Here is a 16935-nt window from a genome sequence, read left to right as displayed (position 1 = left end):
TGTATAAACAAAATTTATTCTAGTTTTTCCCAAAGATCATGTGATCCGAGCTGCCGTTGCCCCCGTAGACGACCGCTTAGCCAACAGCGGCACGAGCGTCCAAACTGCTGACCCCAACAAACACTGGACAACAGACGGGTTTCTGGCTTCAGAGCTTTTTATTGTCGTTGTCCAACCATCACCTCACACGTCATCTCCAGCAGATCACATGGACAGCGCGGCCATGCCGCCTCACGTCGCCGTACGCGGCGTGGCGGGAGCGCTGGACGGCTTTCAGGCGCTACTCATCAAAAATAGAAACACACTTTCTGACAGAAACATACCAACCTGGAAGGCGGAGGGCGGGGGCAGAGGGGGAGGCGGGGTCACAGATGGAGTGAGGGGGGAGGTGGGGGGTGGGTGAGGCTTACACGTGACCGGAGGAGGAGGAGGAGGAGGAGGCGGTTTGGGCTGAATGTTTCCTGTTGGGTCTTCTGGAAAGTTTCAAGGTTCAGTTCACCAAAAGCAACGAAACGCCACGTCCCGTTTTCACGCCTGGACTTCCTGTGGGCGGGGCTTCTGGTGACCTGATGCGGGTTAGCTGGTGCTCGGTGAGGGTTAAGATACAGAGGGTGCTGACACTTGAGGGCACGGGGGGCGTCTAGAAGCACTTGCGATGGACGATGGAGGGTCCGGCCTCGTCGTACTCCTGCTTACTGATCCACATCTGCTGGAAGGTGGAGAGCGAAGCCAGGATGGAGCCGCCGATCCACACCGAGTACTTTCTCTCTGGAGGGGCGATGATCTGAAGAATGGAGGAGAAAGACCAGAAATATTAAGTTTGGATTTAACTTGTTTGTTTTTTTTTTTACATCTAGAAAATACTTGGTTGTTCTTAGTTCTCAATAAAGGTTAATTATTAATTTTTGATTAGTTAACTCAACCAACTCTGTGTTGGTTTCCAACTAGACTTGGAAAAACTGCTTATTTGGTCAAAGTCCTGCTGTTATAACGTATTAAACCACTAGAGGTCACCATAAACCGAACCTTCTGGAGGCAATTTGCTCCAGAACATCTGTGGAACTAATGAAAACTGATTTATCTTTCTATACAAATAGCTCGCTATGGGGCGCTAGAGGTACCAGCGGACTGCAGGACCTTTCAGTGTGTTTGGAGTGGACTGCGCACTGACCTTGATCTTCATGGTGCTGGGGGCCAGAGCGGTGATCTCCTTCTGCATGCGGTCAGCGATGCCAGGGTACATGGTCGTTCCTCCAGAGAGCACGTTGTTGGCGTACAGGTCTTTGCGGATGTCGATGTCACACTTCATGATGCTGTTGTAGGTGGTCTCATGGATCCCGGCGGACTCCATCCCTGCAGGAGGACCCAGCAGCAGGTTAGCTTTGTCTTCAATCACCTCTTCAACACGGTAGATTTTCGCGCTCATTCAAGAATCAAGTGTATCGTGAAGAACGCCAATGTTCTGAACCACTGATCACCTCCACTCGGTATGCCAGATTCAGGAGGCCTTTTACCAGATTTATTTTCTCTAGTTATCTGATGTAAGCAAGTAGGTGGAGCTAAATCCTGCCCAAAGAACACCCTGAAAGGTTGAAGTCATTAAAGTAAGTGGGTGAGTAGGAGTACTGACCGATGAAGGAAGGCTGGAACAGTGTCTCAGGGCAGCGGAACCTCTCGTTACCGATGGTGATGACCTGACCGTCCGGAAGCTCGTAGCTCTTCTCCAGAGACGAAGAGGTGGCCGCCGTTCCCATTTCGTTCTCAAAGTCCAGCGCCACGTAGCAAAGCTTCTCCTTGATGTCCCGCACAATTTCCCTCTCAGCTGCTCACACACAAACAGAAAACATGTCAGAGAGGGCAGCAGCGATGTGGGCGGTGGACGTGACCGAGCGTCGAACCTGTGGTGACGAAGCTGTAGCCTCGCTCGGTCAGGATCTTCATGAGGTAGTCGGTGAGGTCACGACCTGCGAGGTCCAACCTCATGATGGCGTGAGGAAGAGCGTAACCCTCATAGATTGGCACGTTGTGGGTGACTCCATCACCAGAGTCCAGGACGATACCTGAGGGGAAGGAGAAGAACTTCTAAGACTTTGACATAGCTAATGATAAAAAACAGTTTGTTTACTTTCTGGAAGTTTCAGTACAGATCAAAATTTCTGAGTTCATCGCCACAAAAAACCTTGAATGGGTCATAAACCTGGTTAGATCTAGAAGGAAGTGGATTTAAAAACAGATAGATAAGGTCTAAGGTTGATTCCTATTCCTATTTAGATTAGGTGTGAGGAGGGATGGTCATGTAACCAAGTGATGTGGTCCAACCTGTGGTGCGGCCCGAGGCATACAGTGACAGGACGGCCTGGATGGCCACGTACATGGCAGGAACGTTGAAGGTCTCGAACATGATCTGCATGGTCAGCATTAAACAGGAGCAATTAGCAGTGTTTAGTAGTACATTGCCATCATTAGCATCATTAAGCTTGAGGCAGAAGCAGTTTTTGGCAGTAGTCAGTGCTCTTTATCAATACTCGGATTTTTTTGCCATTAGTTAGCACTCTTTAGTGGCAGTTAATGATCTTCAGCAGCACTAGGTTCGACCTGTGTCATCTTCTCGCGGTTGGCCTTGGGGTTGAGCGGTGCCTCGGTCAGCAGGGTGGGATGTTCCTCTGGAGCCACCCGTAGCTCGTTGTAGAAGGAGTGATGCCAGATCTGGCCAATCGGAGAGCAGAAGGCGGTCAGGCCGGGCCAGGTTCTGTCGAACAGGTGTGTCCCACCGGTCACTCACCTTCTCCATGTCGTCCCAGTTGGTGATGATACCGTGCTCAATGGGGTATTTGAGGGTGAGGATTCCTCTTTTGCTCTGGGCCTCATCACCCACGTAGCTGTCCTTCTGCCCCATGCCCACCATCACTCCCTGAAAGACATGCGTCAGTTAGCTGCTTCTGTTCAAATCCTTTGATATTGTCACAGTAAAGTGTAACAAATTAACAAAACGTTTCTTGTTTGGGTTAAAAAGCCAGTTTCTGGTTCCCCCTAGTGGCTGCAAGAAGCATCACATTGGCTATGAAGGTGAAAATCGGTCACCTGGTGTCGGGGTCGGCCCACAATGGACGGAAAGACGGCGCGGGGGGCGTCGTCTCCGGCGAATCCGGCCTTACAGAGGCCGGAGCCGTTATCGCAGACCAGAGCGGTGCTCTCCTCATCATCACACATGACTGCAGGGGGCGCTGTGTGCGGGCAACGACACTACGAGTCACACTGCAGAGAGGAGACAGGGTCACTCAGCTTCATGTTCTGTGCCTACTCTGTGTGCCGCAGAGGAACTTCAAACTTCAAAAGTAAATTTGGATTCTTAATTCTCCAGTACTGGAGCTGCGAGCCGTTCACTGAGGTCCTGCCACCTCCTCCTGCCCCCCACCCCCCAACCCCACCCCACCCCACCCCACCCCATCCCACTCGCTACTCCTCCTTCATGATATTTCTACTACTCTCCTTTAGAGTGAATGAACACAAAGCACTCTGGGAAAACTTCCTAATTTGGGCATGAAGCCGAGTTCTGACTCTCTTTGGTGTTCTCTTACCCCTACAGACCCCCACCCCACCACACACACACACACACACACACACACACACACACACACACACACACACACACACACACACACACACACACACACACACACACACACACTTCTATCCCGTTTGACCATATCTAGTCAAGATTTCTCAGTTTCACATGTTTTTGACAAATATGAGAGAAATATCAGAGAAAGAAGCAGAACAAGAAAAGGCTTTGAGCCAAAATTGTGGTTCGCCAAAGAAACCTGAAGAGCTTTTTCACCACATTACAGACTAAAGAGCGACATGCAGAACGAACAGACAGCTGAGAATCAGCCTCAAACCGAGCATCAGACGCTTCTCCAGCTGAGGTCAGAACAAATCAGGACATTGAGACTTCAGCTCAGTTCAGAAGAAACAGCTCATCAGAGATGGAACTGTTTTTACTCAACCTTAGCCTTTTCACTGACAACACTAACACGTTGAATATAGATCAGAAAAAGTTCACTTTAAAAATATTTTCAAAACAGTTTAGAACATTTAATCCAAATACCATTTATTACATATTTCATCCCACAGAAAACATTTTTTTTTTAATATATAATCTCTCCTCTTTAATTCAAAGTGAGTGGTTCCTCCCAGTTGATCACAGCATTCAGATCAGAAGACAGTCAGACTGAAGCGCTGTTTGCAGGTTTCAATCCCACTGCAGATGGGTTAAGAGCGTGAGTCCCTGAGCAAGGCTCCTCTCTGCCAGCTGCTCCTTCTATGTGTGGTCAGATGAGGCCTCATACACAGAAGGGATTGATCAAGTAGAAAGTGTTTCACTGAAATTTCTAATTCTGTTTAGTTTTTGGAAGGTTTGGAGTTGGCAGTCGAAAAGTTTAGAGTTTAGGTTGATTTAAACCTAGTTCAAAGTTGCAATTGCAACGAAGCTTGAACTATGCAGATTGGTTTTAAGACTCAACCTGTTGATGATTTTCTTCACATGTTGACGACCGAATGGTAACAACAGCGTACAGAAAACTGTGACTGTTCCTCAGTGTTGAGTCAGGCATCTCTCCGGCTGGGAGGCTTGTTTCCATGGAAACTGACCACTGCGAGCAGGACGCTGCTTTAGTTCAAGTTCACCTTATTATTTCTGAATCACTGTAGAGGATGTTGCTCTCCTCTACTGAGTCACAGCAAATGAAACAAACACTGTCCTCAATTTGCTCTGGGCCTCAGCCATTTTCCCACAAACTGAAGGGTTAGGGTTAACCCGAACCCTAAACCCAAACCCTAAGCCGAAAACCACAAGATGATGGTGAAACCTTCTTCTCAATGATTTTAAAAATCCAAAAATGTAAAAGTGAGCCCATCAGTCAACACAGAGCAAAATGTGAGCCTGACAGTCATCACTGAGGGCAACAAAAGGCTGTAAGTCATCACTGAGGGCAAAGCAAGAAGAATGGTCTTCACTGAGAAAAAGTGAGTCTGATAGTCAATACTGTGGGCAAAGTGACCCTGTTAGTCATCACTGAGGGTGATGTGAGCCATGTAGTCTCATCGAGGTCAAAAAGAGCCTGTTAGTCATGACTGAGGTCAAAGTGAGCACGGCGGTCATTGCTGATGGCAAATGACCTGGTAGTCATTACTGAGGTCAAAGTGAACCTGTCAGTTTTATTGAGCATAAAGTGAACCTTACAGCATTACTGAGGGTGTGGCGACCCTGATAGTCCACTTTACTGCAAAATGAACTCCTCTCAGATTCAACCAAATTTCCAAGACTGGAAAAAGGGACAGGAGAAGAGGAAGACAGGAAAGATGGACAGCAAAGGAAGAAGGAGGTGGGTGCAAGATGGAGAATTAGAAGGACAAAGGTAATTCAGAAAAGATTAGGTGAAATAGCTTAGAACTGGTAATATTGGAGACGTGAGTGAGGAAGCTGAGAGGAGGTGGTGGAGGACAGGGGGATGGAGGAGGTGACAGAGGACTTACCGTGGAGGTGCAGGGCCTGCTGGGAGGTGGGGGGAGGACAGAAGTGAGCATCGGAGGAGCTGCGGACCAGTTTAATAACCCTACTCCTCCCGACCCATCTCTCCATCCCAAACATGGCAGGGACTCCTCCTCGCTCCTCCACTCCTCCTCTTGCTCCCCAGCTTCACTCCTTGTAGGGCAGGCACTGAGGGAGGCGGCCAATCAGACGGCCGCGGGCGCCGCAGACTTTCTCCCATCATTTACTGCATTCCTGCAACAGAGTTCCTGCAACTTCTACGAACTACTCGAAGTAAACAGAACTGATACGGCACACTCATGAAGTTCAGCTCATTCAGGTTTTATTCATACCGTACCGAGTAGACCAGGTTTCTTCTGGTTTCCCAAACACATGCATGTGAGGTTAATTGGTGACCCTAGAATGACCCTAGATGTGAACGCGAGTGTGTGTTTGACCCGTGATGAACTGGAGACCTGTCCAGGGTGGATCCTGCCCTCACACACATGAATAGTGCAACACAGCTGTGCACACCCGATAGTAACCAGAGAGCACAGACAGTAAAATCCATTCACCCGGGAAGAACATGCAATCTCCAAACAATAAGTCTCAACCTGCTCATGACCTTCTGATATGAAATAAAACTGGTAATAGATACATTATTTTCCAGCTCCCCAAAACTTCTCTGCATTGTAAAGAGAATGTTTGTGTCACTTTAGCAACAGAACTGATTTATTGAATGATATTCAGTGCAGTTTTATTTAAGTATTGAGGGTAGACACACAGTCTTCTGAAGGCACGGAGAAAAAAAAAAACAACTAATCTGGAAGAGCGAGCGCTGGACGGTGGAAATGAAAACTTCCTTTAAACAGTAAGAAATCTGCAGGCTCCAGACTTGGAGGTGGAGACTTTCTGCTGCTCCGGTTGGAGCTCAGAGGAAAGGAGAGAACTGAGAAACAGAGGAACAGACAGATAGTCAATAGAAGTCAGGATAATCCACGTCCTGCAGCCACGAGAAGATCAATAAGGACTTTGTTAAAATGAGCTCTAAAACCTGACCGCTAAGCCTCAGATCAAACATTTGTCTTAAAACTGATGTGCAGCAACTTTTTCCAGTTGAATTTAGAAATAAAGGGAAGGTTGGATATGGGCCTGTAACTACTTAAAACAACCAGATTAAGGGAGGACTTTGAAAGAAGAGGTTTAATAAGAGCAACCTTAAAGGCCTGTGGTGCATCGCCTGAATAATAAGAACACTAGAGTTGTAAATGGATGTTTTTACTCCTCCTCCATCAGTTTCTCCAGGAATTACATAATTAATGCTGAGTGGGGCCTGCTTCATTCAAGCTCAGACATTCTTCCTCCTGTAACCAGGATTCAGTAAGGACCAATAAATCAAATTGAGATCACTTGTCTGATCATTTACCAGTTAAAAAAAATAACCGAAGAGATCATATATTTAAAAATTCAGATTTGATTATTGTGGGTTTTTCTTCTGCTGCAGAGGCAGGTTTGATTTTAAATAAAGTTTGTGAGATTTCCTCCTCTGCCGTGAAACTCTTGTTTCTTTGAAATACAATAGGAACTCAGACACATTTACACTGTCTCTGCGGGACAAACACAGGTTTGGTTGTTGGAGACTGAGAGAGAGAAGGAAACAGTTAACTCCTTTCCTGGAGTCTCAAGAGTCAAGAATATACAAATGTGTTCATAGTCACACACGCTACGTGTTCACATTCAGCTATGTATACACACACACACACACACACAGAATAGGGAGTGAGTCCTGACAGCAGCTCGCTGCACTGGAGGTGTTGAAGCCGCAGAACTGCAGTGTGTGAAGTGTAAAAGGTCCCAGTGGTTCACTGAGAGACACACTGCTGTCATCAGGTCTGAATCCAAGGCAGGGCACACACACACACACACACACACACACACACACACACGCACACACACTCAGTCAGTCCCTAGTCGCTTATATATGTTCATGCACTAATCTGCTCCCATATACCAGTTTACACACACACACATGCTGACATTCATCGTCAACATGTGTTATACACACATTTGGTATTTATATACTTGTTCACATACACACATTCTCTCTCTCTCTCTCTCTCTCTCTCTCTCTCTCTCTCTCTCTCTCTCTCTCTTTGCTCTCTCTCACTCGCTCTCTCGCTCACTCTCTCTTACACACACACAACTAGAACAACTATCAGTTACATGGACTGTGGAACATTCCCAGTTCCCCCTGAATGCAGCCATACTTCACTCCTTCCTTTTTTCTCACACACACTTCAGAGTTTCATCTCCTGCCTCCCGACGCTGCTTCTGTCATTATGACTTCCTCCACCAGGGGGCATAAATCTGACCTCCGCACTGCGGGAGATACAGGTGGATGCTGTCTCCTCCACTCATTTACACCCCCAACACAGAGCTGGAGGCAGTGGATGGGATTTTTAAGAAAGAGTTCTGGAGAAGCCGGGCTGCAGAGAGAAGCGGGAGCGGAGCGAGGGAGCGGCGGCGCAGCATCACCATAAAAAGACAAACAGAGCCGGGAAGGAGGGGTGGGAGGGGAGGGACGGGAGGGAATGTTTGTGTCCACATGAAGGACGTCGTCCTGACGTCCGAGTGCAGAAAATCCCCATGTATGGACTTTGTTGAAAGGAATTGTGGGATGTGTAGGAGCTGAGGGAGGGAGGGGGGGCGACTCAGACTAAACAGTGCGACGGGTTCAGGTGGAGGTGGGTCCTACTGCCCCACATCCTCCACACTTTATTTCATCCACTTTATTTTACATTACATGTATCTGCACGGTGCATCATGTGGTGATCAGCCAAACTCAATGATCTGAACCTGAAGGGTTCGGTCTGTCTGGGGTTTGAAAGGAGATTTTCTTTCCAGTGAATAATATAAAACGCAGACTCCACAAAAGATGGGACATTCTGAGGTGATGAAAACGAATGAAACAAAATGAGAACATTTTTTAACAAAAAACAGTATCGCTGAATCTGTTAGCAGCATGTTGACCAGAAGGCTGCTGCTCAGAAGTGTCCAAGTTTTGTGTTTTTAATGCAGCAGTGCCTGTTTTTGCTCTTGGAATCTTTGTAATCCAGCGGTGTCAAACATAAGGCCTGTGGGTCAAAAACCTCCAAACTGCCATGCTAATGTTAAAAATGTAAAAAAAACACTGATTTTTTTTTCTTTTTTTAGAAATTCCAGCTAACACAACACAACACAACACAACACAACACAACACTACAATATGCTCTTCGTCCACAAAAAAAAAAAACTTAATTTTTTGAATGTCAACATAATTATGACAGTATTTTACTGGGCGTACTGAAAATGAAGTGTGAGCATTGGACTGAAATGAACGCTCCTGTTGAACTTCTCTTTATCTGTACATCTGAAAGACCTGCCAGTGTTAAGTCGATTACAAGGCCGTTGTCGTCCTAACTCTCCTGACTTCAGCTCCCCTGAGACCGTTTTGACGAACACTGCTGAACGGAGTCTGTTCTGACTTCACACACCATCCCAGCTTTTCTGGAACAGGGGTCACTGTCTCCATCCATGTTTCTGATGAGTCTCACAGGAGAGGCAGCAGGTGCAGGGGCTGATGGGTAATGTAGTGCTTATGGACAGCTTTTTTTTTTCTGAGGAATTTTTCTCAGCAGCTTCTCCTTAAAAGGAGACTTGACTAGCGGCATGAACACCTCCTGCAGGGGGAGCATCGCCCGAGCCCTCGCTGCTCCTCCTCACTGCTCTTCGGTGTGTGTGTGTGAATGTGTGTGTGGCTCCAAATAAGGCACCCTGTCAGTGAATGAAAGAAGATTTGGCATCAGTAAGGCAGGATGCCACGCCCCCCCCCCCCCCCCCACACCCCCCGTGGTGGGTGTGACTCGCTGTGTGTATCTCAGTGTCCTTGTTTAGTTGTGAGATGCTCCTTTTGCTCGTCTGCCCCCCCAAATCACAACATTTACCCCTCAATTCGATGTTCTGCCCCCTGCAGGCAGCCTGCAGGACTGGGAGAGAGGAATTAACACACACACACACACACACACACACACACACACACACACACACACACACACACACACACACACAGCTGCCTGGACTTTGACCTAAAATGGGAAATCAGCTGGACTCCTTAAAGGCTGAGCCGCTTTCTGATTGGCTGACTACACTACACAACACACACAACCAGCTCAGGAATGTGTGTGTGTGTGTGTGTGTGTGTGTGTGTGTGTGTGTGTGTGTGTGTGTGTGTGTGTGTGTGTGTGTGTGTGAGTGTGTGTGTGTATTTTACTGTTGGGGAATTAAACATGATTGGACAGCAACCCATGGAATTCCATGTCATTGGAACAGAAGAGGAGGAAATCATTTAACTATAAGGAGAACAAATATTTTAGAGTTATTTCATGATGGAGAGAGAGAGAGAGAGAGAGAAAGAGAGAGAGAGAGAGAGAGAGAGAGAGAGAGAGAGAGATGGAAAGAGTCAGACAGCTTCAGAGGAAATTACATGTTTGGACTGCCCTCTCCCTCTGCCGGTTTGGGATGTTCGCTACACGCCTCTTCTACTCTGAATCCCATTTTCTTTTCTGAATGTCTGACTGTTGTTGTTTTCACATCTTTGGCATTTTCCTCTGCCCTCATTCCTCTGCTCTATAAACTCAAAAGTTTCATAATCTCAGGGCAGGCTTCCTTATAATGCAGGATTTATTTTGGGTGAGTTCCTATCAGGTCCTGGTTTTGGTTTCAGCTCTAGTTATTCTAAGATTTGAAGGATTTTTCTCATGAGTAGCTCCTATCTCACCACTGCACTTTTTTAACATCTTGAGCACTTTGGGATTCATGGTCGACTCCTGACGCCAGTAAAGACAGCGTAGACTGTTTGACCAACTTTTACTGCAGCTGATGGATAACTTGAAGGCCTATAAGCTAGTTGGGGTCACTACATCCAGCTTCTCTTGCTTTGTTAAACTCAGGAGGTATAAAGTCATGTTTTGTTTTTTTTTACTCTTCAAACATGGTTAAAACAAGCAACACCTACAAATGAATAGAATAGACCTTGATTGTCCTTGTACATAATTCTATTTGATATTTCTTGAAAGACATGTGAAGTCTTTTAAACAGACCGAAGCCCCTGCTCAGCCTCCCTGACTCTTTCTTCTGCTCTGATCTCTCAGATAGAAAATGTACGGTAACTCTTTAGACATATTAAACAACAGTTCATTAAATCAAATGTGGCGTGCCATCAAGACTCAGTCTTGGGTTCCCTCTTCCAGTGAGGAATGCCATGGCATCAAGTTTCACCCTTATGCAGATGATACTCTGCTGAGTGTTGTCATGTCTTCTGATGGCATGGGGCCAATTGATACCGTTCTTTGTTATAATTTACATGTCCTGGATGTTCGAGCTGGTCTGAAGAGTGCCAGAAGGAGTGGTTTGGCCCATTCCGGCTGTGTCTTTCTGTTTATATTTTATCACATCTGGGCGAGTGAGAGGAGGTGGGGAGTTTAACCATATCTCTATGTTGTGAAAGAATCCGGTATTATTCATCAACAAGTCACGATATCTAAACATAAAATGTGTTTGTTTTTAAGATCATAGTGAATATATTTGAAAAGATGTTTCTTTATTACTGATGTACATGTGTTTTAATTCCCTCACACAAGCAGACACAAGTGGTTTTTTGGCTTCTTCTCAGATCCACCAAGTTCTTAGTAATCAACCTGCATGATGAGAGGATGTTCTATGTGTGGTTTACATTTCTGTCTGTCTGAAAGCATCCAGCAGCTGTTAGTGATTATAGAAGAGGCTCCTTGGATTTACAGACATTACCACCAGGAGGTGCACATAAAAGAGGAACCAGAAACATACTTGAATGTGTTGTTCTTTTTGTTTTTTTAAAAAATCCTAAAATAGACAGAAGTGGTGGAAAAAAAGAGAAAACCATAAGATTTCTCGGTTAGCCAGAAGGGAGAACAGCTCCATGGACTGAGGAGGAGGCGGAGGAGGAGATAATCAGCAGGTTTCCACTCATTAGTGCTCTTGTGAAGAGGGAAGATGGGGAGGAGAACGTTGAGTCATCGCAGATTCATCAGAACAGCAGCTGAACTGACCATCTGAAAACAGAACGTGATTTAAAGGACTGTGGAGGAGAGAGGAGACGTTTCAAAACGGAAAGGGTTCAAATCAGACACAAATGATGACGCATGGCAGGAGCCTTTCAGACTCTGGAGCTGCAACAAAAGAAAGTGAGAACAGCTAACTTTTTACCAGATCTTACAGCTGTTTCATGAATAACTGAAGTTTTGGAGTGGACCAGAACGTACGGGACAGATGAGGTTTAAAGCAGAAGTTAAATCATTAAGCCGTAATATTTGAGGGTAGAAACTGACACTGAAGGACCATAACAGGCCCCATATTTGTGGAATTCATGGGGGAAAAAAAGCTAAATTAAATAGGAGGTTTGGAGAAATACACCAGGGTGCACACAGCAGAAAAACCCTGTTTTTCTGGAATCTGTGTGCTAGAAATACAATGAAATGGGAAATCAGAAGTAGCATACAAGGATTCAAGACCTGTTGTGATAAAAGCTTCGCACAGCAGGTTGAACAAAAGAGACGCACGGCACAGGAGAAAAACTGTTACAGTAAATGAGGCTTCAGTTGCTGTCCTTATTTCCAATTTTCCCTAATGTATCACACAGGCCTCGTCTTTGTCCACTGTCAAAACTCACCCTAAAACCTACTTTAACTCACTGAGTTTTGACCCAGCACGAGACAGCGATCTGATTTAATTTGTTTCATTGTTTGTAGTTTTTTTGTTGTTGTTGTTCAAGCATTGTAGTTCCTAATTTAAATCCTTATTTTAATTTATTTTATTTGATGCCTTATGATTTAAATTGTTCCCATCATGTGCAGCACTTTGTTTCAACCATGTTTATGTGGAAGTGCTTTATAAATTAAAATGGTAATGTCTGATATTGATATTGTTTGTCCGAGAGAATTTAACCAGAATACTCACCTTAAAGCACACATGCACGTTCACACATTATTATTATTAGTAGTAGTATTAGTATTAGTATTTGTAGTAGTAGTAATAGCAGTATTATATATGTGAAATAAAATATTATCAGTCGTAAAAATGATCAGCAAAATTGTATCACACACATTCTTATATGTACAATTTATAACTTTATTAATGTTTTTGTGATTTTTAGACATGTTTTAGTGGGTACTTTTCTAAAATAGAAAATAATAATAAAAAAAGAGAACATATAACCAAATAATGTAAATTTATTTATATTAAAATAAAAAAGTAAAATAAGTTTTTTTTAAATCCACGTGACTAAACCAGTGCCTGGGACTTTAGGTGTCCGTGCAGATTCCTGACGAAAAAGATGATGAAGGGTTCCTGTTCCTCCCACAAATGAAATGACAGACAGAGATTAAGATGAAAGAACAGAGACGGATTATATGCGGTGATCGGTCGTGGTTGTAACCATTCTCGGATCTTCTCTAACGACTTCCAGTCATCCTGGTTTTACAGAAGTGTAGACGCCATGAATGAAGTGAATTATCTTCAACAACACGCGCCTGAAAATCTGCATCTGGAGGTGAAACAGGAGATTAAACATCTTGGTGCCTGTCAGCTGCAGGATCACGTTTCTATCCAAACTGATGGTAAGGGAAAAAGAGATATTTGATGTCTATTGGAGGAAAAAAGGCGAAGCTTGATAATCTCGTGTGGGCGGCTATTCAGTAAAACAAAAATTAGAAGTGCATAATTCACACACAGATGGCGATTGGAGAAAAAATACTTTATAATCTGAAACGTACGTGATAATAATGTTGTGTTGTGTTCAGTCATTTACAGATTTATCTTAACAACATGATACCATCGAATTTGTGCTACACGGACGATTTATAGTGAAGGACACTCCTTTTGTTGTTCGTTCCACTAAATAAGTTCTATTTTATTGTGAAGTGACTGGTTTGATATTTATATGAGTGACGTTAGCGTTTAATAATGTAAACATTTAATAAGTAACATGGGGTAAAACCCGGTTATTATAGCGGAACTGTTAACATCACTGTGTCGCATGGGGACTGTTTATAGCGGCGCACACATCGACTTTCTTTGTAGTTCAAGGAAGTTTCAAAGGATAGAGTTAGGATTGGTGCGGTTTTTTAAGGCAATACTGGTACCTTTCTGTCTCGATGAATTCTGTCCTAAATTTAACAGATAAAAACACAATGCAAAAATGTTATAAAAACAATCCCTGTCTATTTTGTGATTTTCCTTCAATGATCAGACTATCAATTCTGTTTTAGAACTGCACAGTGAGACAAATCTTCATGAAAGAACCATCTTTTTCTTAATGTAAAAAAGTCTCAATTTTACAATAATTTACAAAAAAAAAAAAAGTTTCCCGTGGTCCCAAAGGCGAAGCAAGATCACGGAGAAACACTTGAACAATTGTTAAATATTATTTTCCTGATGTGTCCATTGTTACAATTTTAATTACCACACTGAAAATTATATTTACAAAACAACAGATATAAGATCTAACCAAGCTTTCATGCTATTTTATATAGAGCTTTGTCAATATCTTTCATCTTTGAACTGTGTTGAGAAAGAGCCAGCTCTTAAACTTTGCACTATACTGGAGAATTTTAACCTCACAAGGAAACCTTTTGTCACGTAATCTGGTATCCGTTTCATCCAACCGCCTCCTTTTCTGTCATTTTATCAGTTAGTTATTCTGGATATATTGTCTTGTATTTTGTGATGCTTCTCTATTACAGAATAGAAAATATGCTGGTATAGACAAGCAGTTATTGCTGCCACGCTCCCACCCCTGACAACCCCCCCTCCCACCTTGGCTCTGCCACTGCAACTGTTCCTGATCTCCATGTGTGTCGTATGTCATGTGCAGACGATGAGCAGGCGATGGTGATCAAAGAAGAGTATCCATGGAGTCCCAGTCAAGACCAACAAGACCTGGACATCAAGGAGGAACCAGGAGAGCTTGAGGTTATTCAGGAGGAGGAGCAGATTCATGACCTGAAGGAGGAGGAGGAGGAGGAAGAGGAAGAGGATGAGGAAGAAGAAGAGGAGGAGGATGAGGAGGAGGAAGAGAAAGAGGATGTCAGCAGGCTGTCGGTCATTCGTGTTGTTGTGAAGAGTGAGGATGATGAAGACCTACTTAAGTCTCAGACGGAGGCTTCAACCAGCAGCTCGGCTGGTCGGGCTAAAAGGCAGCGCGACGCAAAGAGAGCCAGGAACCCCCGTCCCGGCAGGAATTCAAGGTCAAACACCGCTGGAAAGCATTCAGGCTCTGCTGAGACTGAAGTCAGCGTCGAGGATGAAAGCGAGTGGCAGGAGCCTCTGTCCGAAAACAGCCAGACCCCACAGGCGGGACAGCAGGCGGCGTTGGGGAAACTATTCAGCTGCGACGTCTGCGGCCAGCAGCTCACCCAGCTGGGGAGCCTGAAGGCGCACATGAGGGTCCACACGGGCGAGAAGCCCTTCGTCTGCGACTTCTGCGGGAAGAAGTTCACGGTGCAGGGGGACCTGAAGCGGCACACCAGGGTCCACACCGGCGAGAAGCCCTTCGGCTGCGGCGTCTGCGGCAAGAGCTTCCGGCACCAGTGCAACCTGAAGACGCACACCAGGGTTCACACGGGCGAGAAGCCGTTCGACTGCGACTTCTGCGGGAAGAGCTTCACGCAGCGGGTGAATCTGAAGAGACACATGCGGGTGCACACCGGGGAGAAGCCCTTCAGCTGTGGAATTTGTCCAAAGACGTTTAACCGGAAAACGTACCTTAAAAAACACATGAGGGTCCATTTATGTTAAAAACGGTTCGGTTCTCGTCTTTTATCTTTTCCTTCCTCTGAGCTCAACGTGAACATTTTGTGTCTCTGGTGCCGAATATTAGCCTCGTGAACCAGACCCGCCCACTCTTCATCCACATTTGGATTTGGATTTGGATTTGGGCTCAGTCTGGATAGGAGCCCATAGAGACTTCTTGCAGGGGGTGTCGGTTACTCCTTTGACTGACAGCGTACTTCAGCCAATCAGCGCTTCAAAACAAATACGTCATCAAAATGCGTTCGCTTCTCTAAGGATTAGCATTAGCTCATTAGCTCTAGCTTCTCTACACTCAAAGACACGCAAAAACGTCGTTTTCTGTTAGAAACTCACCAAGCGCAGACTCTTGCTCTTGCTTGATTGTTGTAATTCTTGGTATTTTGACTAACGTTACTTATTGCAGCTTTCAGACAATGGTTAAAGTTAAAGGTTTTATGTGAAACAGCGCCCCCTGCAGGCCTTGGGCGTAATGCAGCTTAGTGGAAAAACTCGTCCCTGTGGCTCGCGTGCACGGAAGAGGGGCACTCCGTCTTCGCTCGTTTAGCAGCGCTCAAGTAAGATTTAAGTTTCTTTTACCTGGTGGAGTCTGTGTGGAGCTGTGGCAGTGCTAGAAGCCAGTCTTTTCTTACTTTCTGGAAGATCCTGCTCAGTTGTTGCTCACTAAGCATCTGGCAGAGTAATGGCGGACAAAATGAAACCTATCCGGAGCACGCATTACGTCATTCCTTTCAAATTCTCCCCAAAAAAATGCTGGTGCCGGACCGGCACTGCAGCTTTCAAGTGTCAATTTAGCGCTGTTAGAGGTACTTGTAATGAATATGTCAGGGCACATTGTACACATCATTAAAAATGTGTAACATATTTATGGTGGAAAATAAGTATTTTTAAGGTTGTAAAACTCCTTAATGCACCTTTAAAGTCCGTAATCTCTGCTACGTGCAGTGATGGTGTCATTTCCGGTTTAGCCACCGGAATTCACCAAAAAAATTTGAAAACAAAAAGGGGCAACGCTGATTGGCTCGGCCGTTTCACAACCGAGTGAAATGCCCTTCTATGGGCTCCTATCCACACTGAGCCCAACTCCAAAATCCAAACATGGATGAGGAGTGCGGCGGGGCTGGTTTACGAGGCAAGCCGAATAGCCAACATTTTTTATTTTTTATTTTTATGAACTTTCATTGTATTTATTTTTTTAAATATTGCCACTTTTGCCACTTTGTATTTTAAGTGACTGTAAAAAAAAAAAGATATCAGATTGGTTCTGTTGAATATAAAACATCCTATGCAAATTTATACATTAAATTGTTCATTTGTCCAAGATGTACAGTCTGATTGATCGTGTTGCAGTTTCCACATATGACCACCAGGGGGCCGTGTGAGCAAACTGAAACATGAAACACTTTCTCTTTTACAGTTTTATGTAGTCTTCCTGGCATTCTTAATTTTACTTTTGAGAATAATATCTGATTGTCCTGCTGAAAAAGGCTCGTGTCATTCTTTGGACACATACACACACACAC

At 44.8% G+C, this 16935-nt stretch overlaps 2 protein-coding genes across 2 annotated transcripts; one reads left to right on the top strand and one right to left on the bottom strand.

Moving 5' to 3' along the window:
- Window positions 1-140: 140 nt before the first annotated feature.
- On the bottom strand, window positions 141-5689 carry LOC115393157 (actin, alpha skeletal muscle B-like). Its single transcript, XM_030098012.1, has 9 exons — window positions 5536-5689; window positions 3082-3255; window positions 2783-2911; window positions 2596-2706; window positions 2320-2404; window positions 1899-2060; window positions 1631-1822; window positions 1172-1353; window positions 141-784 (listed from the first exon to the last, which is right to left on the bottom strand). Exons 2-9 carry the CDS (start codon window positions 3208-3210, stop codon window positions 641-643), a joined length of 1134 nt encoding a protein of 377 aa, XP_029953872.1. The 5' UTR covers window positions 3211-3255; window positions 5536-5689; the 3' UTR covers window positions 141-640.
- A 7258-nt stretch (window positions 5690-12947) lies between these two features.
- LOC115393160 (zinc finger and SCAN domain-containing protein 21-like) lies at window positions 12948-15605 on the top strand. Its single transcript, XM_030098014.1, has 2 exons — window positions 12948-13221; window positions 14478-15605. Exons 1-2 carry the CDS (start codon window positions 13101-13103, stop codon window positions 15398-15400), a joined length of 1044 nt encoding a protein of 347 aa, XP_029953874.1. The 5' UTR covers window positions 12948-13100; the 3' UTR covers window positions 15401-15605.
- Window positions 15606-16935: the final 1330 nt, after the last annotated feature.

The sequence above is a fragment of the Salarias fasciatus genome, chromosome 8, assembly GCF_902148845.1.
Source record: "Salarias fasciatus chromosome 8, fSalaFa1.1, whole genome shotgun sequence".
In the NCBI taxonomy this organism is placed as follows: domain Eukaryota; kingdom Metazoa; phylum Chordata; class Actinopteri; order Blenniiformes; family Blenniidae; genus Salarias; species Salarias fasciatus.
The sequence above is the reverse complement of the archived record's forward strand: the minus strand, read 5'-3'. Positions and strand labels throughout refer to the sequence as shown.